At 45.6% G+C, this 7,691-nt stretch overlaps 1 protein-coding gene across 1 annotated transcript; it reads left to right on the plus strand.

Annotated features, from left to right (window-relative positions):
- Positions 1-14: 14 nt before the first annotated feature.
- Positions 15-3,941, plus strand: LOC109705331. The gene is made up of 5 exons (XM_020226066.1): positions 15-127; positions 293-464; positions 615-725; positions 826-1,114; positions 1,892-3,941. The coding sequence occupies exons 1-5, from the start codon at positions 15-17 to the stop codon at positions 2,047-2,049; spliced, it is 843 nt and encodes a 280-aa protein (XP_020081655.1). The 3' UTR covers positions 2,050-3,941.
- Positions 3,942-7,691: the final 3,750 nt, after the last annotated feature.

Below are 7,691 nucleotides of genomic sequence, written 5' to 3' on the forward strand. Positions count from 1 at the left end.
CAAAAATCTCGCTCATGGCGGGGATGATTCACATCCAAAAACGCTGGAATGACGAGACTGATTCCCCAGCGCTTAAATGCAGCAATAATGGAAGGCATCGGCCGGGCACAGCTACGCATGGAAGACGGTCAACTTTACTGAACTGAACAAAGTTGTTGTTTTCCTACAGGGGTTTGAAATGCACCCCAAAATAGTCAGGCGTGGGGAATATTATATCCACCCCGACAGTTTGAGGGAAGAGAGGACTGTATTGATGATATAATCTCTTCTATCTCCCCTTCTTTAATGGCAGAGGGCGAACCCTCTTCGTGCAACTCTTCCCGGGAAGTGAATTGGCTTCTTCTCCTTTTTCAGAAGGACTGAGTGAGTGGTCCTCTCTTCAAGCTGTAACCACCACTTGTCCTCCAGATCGATTTCCATCTCCTCGCTCAAAAGAACCTGGCATCCGCAGGGATGCGGCCTTGGTGAATGATTGGTCCAAGGGCGGCGGAGGCGGTCTTGGAACATAACATAGAGATCTGCCCAGTTGATCTTCGGCTTAATAAGATCAAATTCTTTTTCATTCTTGGGTCACTTTCTCTCATTTTTGTTGTCACCGATGGCTCTTTCATCAGGTTAGCAGAGGAGCATTGCATGCTTGCTTGCGGTACCCTTGTCCCATCCTTTCTTCTTCTTCGTCATACAACGAAAAACACTTCGTCCTGTGCTCAGGCTTCTTCTTCGAGGTTTGGTCCTACTTCTGATTTTTGTTGTTACGAAAAAGGGAGGGGAGCCTTAACTTAACCCGAATTCGTCACCGGCGTGGCACTGCCCTCTGATCAATAGAACAGGAAGAGGAGAAAATCAAGACCACCAAAAGTCACGACCACCAAGATAGGCATAGTGATTCGATCTTTTGATAACCCATTTTTATCAAACTATCATTTTTGGGGGCTTACGCCTTACACACGGAAGATTGGATTGCCTGAATCACGAGTCTTATATACTGTGTTACGATCACCTCATATTGATAAAAAGTCCAGAGAACAATTTGAAATGGAAATCAAGAAACAATTTCTGGTCATAAAAACGGAAAGGCATGAATTGCGCAAGAAGTTCTTTCGGTTAAAACGCCGTGCGACTCGGAGGACATAAGACTTTTTGGTCAGGCCTAAAATCTTGCCGACTGGATGCTCCTACCCCACCATGCCTAGCCCTTTACCTTAAGAAGAGGAGAGGAGGTATGAAGCGTGGGAAACTATGCAATCAGTGTATTATACAACATGTAACCTTAAGGAGTGGCGGCAAAACTCTTAATTGATCAACGCGAGTGAACTGTGCTTAGACGCTTCGTCAAACCGCACCGCATCTACGAGAGGAGCTGATGGATGAGTGGGCTTCCCCTTTCGATTCACGGAATGTGATCTGGGACACGATGGGAGTTAGCGTGCCTCGGTAGGCAAGAGATCACCGGAGTATAGCACAAGATCGCCTTTTCTTGCTGCCATGGGGTCAACCTGTGAACAAGGTAAACCCAATGGGATGGGAACCAAAAAACGGGAGGGTACCGCATTGGGCAGAAGACGATCCAAAAAGCGAAGGCTCACCCTTCAAAGTGCCGGGTGAGATAGGCGACAGGTAGCTTGCTTCCAAGCCGGCCCGGCCGCGAGGAAGAAAGAGATCTTTGCCGGTGCTGACTTGGATCTCGGGTGACGGAATAAGGCGGCCAGAAGCGACGAGCAGTCGCGGTCGAAGCTTGGCTCTAGCCGATAGGCTAGCAGTAAGCTTGGCTACAGCGAAGCGCTTACCAAGCGCGAAGGAAAGGGCCTTCGCCACTTGAGCCGTATGCGGGGGAACTCGCACGTGCGGTTCTTAGGGGGGGAGAACGTCGATTGAGCCATTCCATCCCAATAGCGTATATTTGGAGCTCAATATGAAATCCGTCTTTATTGCAAGACCCGTTCGGATAAGGGCAAACTCCAGAGATTGCTTCGAAGTAAGATCCTTGCGTTGACCCTTTCCTCAACCAGAACCACATTCTATATTGTCTCATTATTCTATTTTTTATGAAAAAGAAAAATTTTCTTACGCGCAGTGTCTGACTGTTCCCTGCTCTTGTGGCTTTCTCATTCTTGTACTAGACCAACTTCTCGATATGCCCGAGAAAAAAGGAAGGTGGGAAATCGACCATTTCCCCGGGTGTCTTAGAACCCTCTCTCTCTAGGGCACCTCCGCATTGCCATGCTGCTGGGACGTACAAGTGCTATTTGTTACCTTTTTTTAATGGTTGTATGAATTTTTTCTTTTTGGTATTTCAAGTCTTTCTTTTATTTGTCTTATCCTTACTTATTCTTAAAAAGTAAGTGATTAGGGAATCAGTATAAGTAGTTCATTACGGACATCCCCCTCCCCTTCAATGTCCGGGATTCCTGTGCATGCTCCCGAGGCATGAGGGGCAATCAATAGGTCTGGGTCGTTCCCAAACCTCTAAGGGTGCATTAGCCCCCCAATCCATTTACCGACATAGCAAGGGTCGAGTGCTTGGAAGGGAGATCTCAGAAAAACCACGCCCGGTAAGGTCGGTTCAACTCCGCATAGATGTATCGTATCGACTCCTCTACCCGACGTCAATCTCTCGGGAATAGGGTACAGGTTTTTTTGGTTTCATCCCCTATCACGTAAGGCCCAGCTCCAGGACTGGCCCGCAAAGGGAAGGGCTTTGAATGCCGATTCCCACATACACCTCGATTTTGATGCAGCTGGTCGGTCGTTACTACATATATATATCCGGGGCGTGAGTAAATATCGGAAAAGCGGCTGGTCGTCTAACTTCACCAGTAGTTTCCCGGTTCTCGTCCCCGTCCACTATTCGATCGAGCATGCATTTCAGCCTATTCCCCGCAGCCCTATTGCAGGAAAGGCTCGATGACTAATCGCTTCATTCTTTAGCCAAGCCCCAGCAATTCCGGGTCGACCTAAGGTTGATACATGGATGAGATCAGGACGACCAACTATATCGTTTTAGAAGTAGCGCTTGACTAGCCTGACTAGGGCTCAGACCTGACGCCTATTCTTCAACTTCGAGGTGGCGCTCCGCCCTATCTATGCAAAGCTAGGCAACAAGCCTATTGTTCTTTCATTGCCTAGCTAACCAATTCCGCTTTTCTGTCCCATTGACAATCGTCCACAGGTCCAGTTGCTCAAGCAAGAATTCCATCCTTGACTTCCATTGTACATGGAACCATGAAACCTGCCCCCAACACTGAGTGTGGTCACTGACGTCATTGGTACGACGGATGTAGTCGCAGAGTAGACGGCTGACTTGCCTAAAAAAGAAAAAATGGTTTTTTTTTTCACTTATTTTTTGTTAGGGTTTTTGCGGTTTCACCCATGGAATTAAAGAAAACTGCTCTGCTATCCAGTCAGAGGCCATCAGCCATCCCGGCGTACTTATTTGTTTGACGAGGAGCAATCCGGAGGGCTAGACGAGGACTAGGCAATCAAGCTTTTCCAAACACTATAGTCTCCTCAGTTTGGTATTGCAAAGATTCCATCCTCGGTTTGACTTCAATTTTTAGTAAAGAAGGAAGTACGTCGATTCTGTTTGAAACAAAGACAGCAGACAGGCGTAGGAAGAGGAAAGAGCACACTAATGGAACCGTCAAAAAAATTCCCTATGCCGAATACCACAACCCAGAGAGACGAAGGGGGTCCCCGGGGAAGCGAGATATCCACCTCTGTCCCCATCGTAGGGGCAGGCCCGCAAGGAAGACAAATAATGAGATCGGTTATTCTATATAAATGGAAAGGATTCTGTAAAGGGGATCCGTATTTTAGCAAGGAGTGAGTCCGGTCGATCGGTAATGAAGTGTGCACGATGGCTAATCAAGGAATCTTCAAACTGTTCAGTGGGGTGTCCTCGGTTTTGGAGAACTACATATATGCTTAATAGTGCCCCTATCCTTTTAGCTAGTGGGGTAGAAGGAAGGAAGAATTTCACATAGAATTCAGTGATTTTTATTAAAAAATAAATAGGAAAAGGAGTCTTTTTCTGTCTGGAGGGTGATTTTTTCAAAAAATAATGCCTCAACTGGATAAATTTACTTATTTTTCACAATTCTTCTGGTCATGCCTTCTCCTCTTTACTTTTTATATTCCTATATGCAATGATGGAGATGGAGTACTTGGGATCAGCAGAATTCTCAAACTACGGAACCAACTGGTTTCGCACCGGGGGAACAAGATCCGGAGCAACGACTCTAACAGTTTGGAAGATATCTTGAGAAAAGGTTTTAGCACCGGTGTCTCCTATATGTACTCCAGTTTATTCGAAGTATCCCAATGGTGTAAGACCGTCGACTATTTGGGAAAAAGGAGGAAAATCACTCTGATCTCTTGTTTCGGAGAAATAAGTGGCTCAGGAGGAATGGAAAGAAACATTCTCTATTTGATCTCGAAGTCCTCATATAACACTTCTTCCAGTCGGAAGACTTGTAGGAATGACATAATGCTCATCCATGTTCCACACGGCCAAGGAAGCATCGTTTTTTAATCTAATGAAAGCCGTCAGAGATTCTTTCTCGAGGAATGGAAGGCACTACAAGAAAGATAGACTCCTTTTCAAATCGCCCCGCGGTGAGGTTCTCGAGATTATAAATCGTCCAGGCGTGCGGGAAGGGAGCGAGACCAAGCCAGACGGAGAGTCAGCCCTTCCTTCCCATTCTACGCGTGTCAAGTTGAAGAAATGAATGCAGCTTCATTCTTTTGCTGGTTTACTGAAGGTTGAAAGACCAAATAGGACCGACTACAAGACGACAACTATCAAAGGTAGTACGCTCTCTCTGCTCGCGACTAGAATAAAAGAAAAGATCCACGAACGTCCATCTTCCATAATAATATTAAAGATAAGCTATCAATCAGTAGGCTTTGCGCTGTTCACTTGTTATGTTAAGTTGGGGTTCAATAGGAGCCTTGAGTCGCAAGCAAATGAGTCCCCGCCGCCTTTCATCTTGCCCTTGTTAGGTAAGACGCCAACAACATGAGCCCTCTCGCTTAAAGGTTTGGTACTTCAGTAGGGCTTGCCTCGACGGGCGACTACTTTGACTTCGTTGGCGACCTTCTTGAATTTTGAACCACGGAGCTCGAGATAGTGGCCCTTCCACTTTGGTGTAGTTGTTGAACCCGGCCGAGTGTCATAAAGACAACAAAGCCCACTGAGTTGTGAACGGAAAGCAGTAAACAGTAGGTAGGGGGTTGAGTAATCGTTTTTGAACCAGTGAAGTGGTGTGTTAGTGGAGTGGACGCAAGTTCCGAAGCTCCACTTGCGTCAGAGCTCCCCTCTCGTATAATGAAGTGGACGTGTAGTTTTGAAGCGTAAAGGGAAGGTCTCCTCTTTCTCCCTTCATGAATTCACTCGACCACTCTGCCTTTGTTCCCTTGGAACAGAGTAGATGTCGTCTCCCTCACTCTACTCTTCCGCCTTCACAGAGACAAAAAAGTGAAATGAAGGCAAGGCAGACACGTGGAGTTCACTACTTTTTTTTAGGTCGACGTGAAGTCAGCGAGTGTAGGACGAAGGACTTTTTCGTTATCGTAAAGGAGTTACAACATTTGAATTTCTCTGACATTCCACCTTCCCGAATTCACCAAAAATCAATTTATCCTTTGAATTACTCATTGAATTGAATTTCGCACCGGAAACTATTCTAGGAGAAGTTCGAATCCGTTCCGTTCGGATATTGATCGGTCTTGGTTTGACATGGTTTACGCGTTACTGGTTCCCGGAAGAGTCAATTTCTCCATTAGCTAAACCCTTTCTTACCCTACCTTTGCCTCCGTTGATTGTGTACGAACAAAATACGAGTCCAAAGGTAGGGTAAGAAAGGGTTTAGCTAATGGAGAAATTGACTCTTCCGGGAACCAGTAACGCGTAAACCATGTCAAACCAAGACCGATCAATATCCGAACGGAACGGATTCGAACTTCTCCTAGAATAGTTTCCGGTGCGAAATTCAATTCAATGAGTAATTCAAAGGATAAATTGATTTTTGGTGAATTCGGGAAGGTGGAATGTCAGAGAAATTCAAATGTTGTAACTCCTTTACGATAACGAAAAAGTCCTTCGTCCTACACTCGCTGACTTCACGTCGACCTAAAAAAAAGTAGTGAACTCCACGTGTCTGCCTTGCCTTCATTTCACTTTTTTGTCTCTGTGAAGGCGGAAGAGTAGAGTGAGGGAGACGACATCTACTCTGTTCCAAGGGAACAAAGGCAGAGTGGTCGAGTGAATTCATGAAGGGAGAAAGAGGAGACCTTCCCTTTACGCTTCAAAACTACACGTCCACTTCATTATACGAGAGGGGAGCTCTGACGCAAGTGGAGCTTCGGAACTTGCGTCCACTCCACTAACACACCACTTCACTGGTTCAAAAACGATTACTCAACCCCCTACCTACTGTTTACTGCTTTCCGTTCACAACTCAGTGGGCTTTGTTGTCTTTATGACACTCGGCCGGGTTCAACAACTACACCAAAGTGGAAGGGCCACTATCTCGAGCTCCGTGGTTCAAAATTCAAGAAGGTCGCCAACGAAGTCAAAGTAGTCGCCCGTCGAGGCAAGCCCTACTGAAGTACCAAACCTTTAAGCGAGAGGGCTCATGTTGTTGGCGTCTTACCTAACAAGGGCAAGATGAAAGGCGGCGGGGACTCATTTGCTTGCGACTCAAGGCTCCTATTGAACCCCAACTTAACATAACAAGTGAACAGCGCAAAGCCTACTGATTGATAGCTTATCTTTAATATTATTATGGAAGATGGACGTTCGTGGATCTTTTCTTTTATTCTAGTCGCGAGCAGAGAGAGCGTACTACCTTTGATAGTTGTCGTCTTGTAGTCGGTCCTATTTGGTCTTTCAACCTTCAGTAAACCAGCAAAAGAATGAAGCTGCATTCATTTCTTCAACTTGACACGCGTAGAATGGGAAGGAAGGGCTGACTCTCCGTCTGGCTTGGTCTCGCTCCCTTCCCGCACGCCTGGACGATTTATAATCTCGAGAACCTCACCGCGGGGCGATTTGAAAAGGAGTCTATCTTTCTTGTAGTGCCTTCCATTCCTCGAGAAAGAATCTCTGACGGCTTTCATTAGATTAAAAAACGATGCTTCCTTGGCCGTGTGGAACATGGATGAGCATTATGTCATTCCTACAAGTCTTCCGACTGGAAGAAGTGTTATATGAGGACTTCGAGATCAAATAGAGAATGTTTCTTTCCATTCCTCCTGAGCCACTTATTTCTCCGAAACAAGAGATCAGAGTGATTTTCCTCCTTTTTCCCAAATAGTCGACGGTCTTACACCATTGGGATACTTCGAATAAACTGGAGTACATATAGGAGACACCGGTGCTAAAACCTTTTCTCAAGATATCTTCCAAACTGTTAGAGTCGTTGCTCCGGATCTTGTTCCCCCGGTGCGAAACCAGTTGGTTCCGTAGTTTGAGAATTCTGCTGATCCCAAGTACTCCATCTCCATCATTGCATATAGGAATATAAAAAGTAAAGAGGAGAAGGCATGACCAGAAGAATTGTGAAAAATAAGTAAATTTATCCAGTTGAGGCATTATTTTTTGAAAAAATCACCCTCCAGACAGAAAAAGACTCCTTTTCCTATTTATTTTTTAATAAAAATCACTGAATTCTATGTGAAATTCTTCCTTC

The sequence above is a fragment of the Ananas comosus genome, unplaced genomic scaffold (assembly GCF_001540865.1).
Source record: "Ananas comosus cultivar F153 unplaced genomic scaffold, ASM154086v1, whole genome shotgun sequence".
NCBI classification, from domain to species: Eukaryota; Viridiplantae; Streptophyta; class Magnoliopsida; order Poales; family Bromeliaceae; genus Ananas; species Ananas comosus.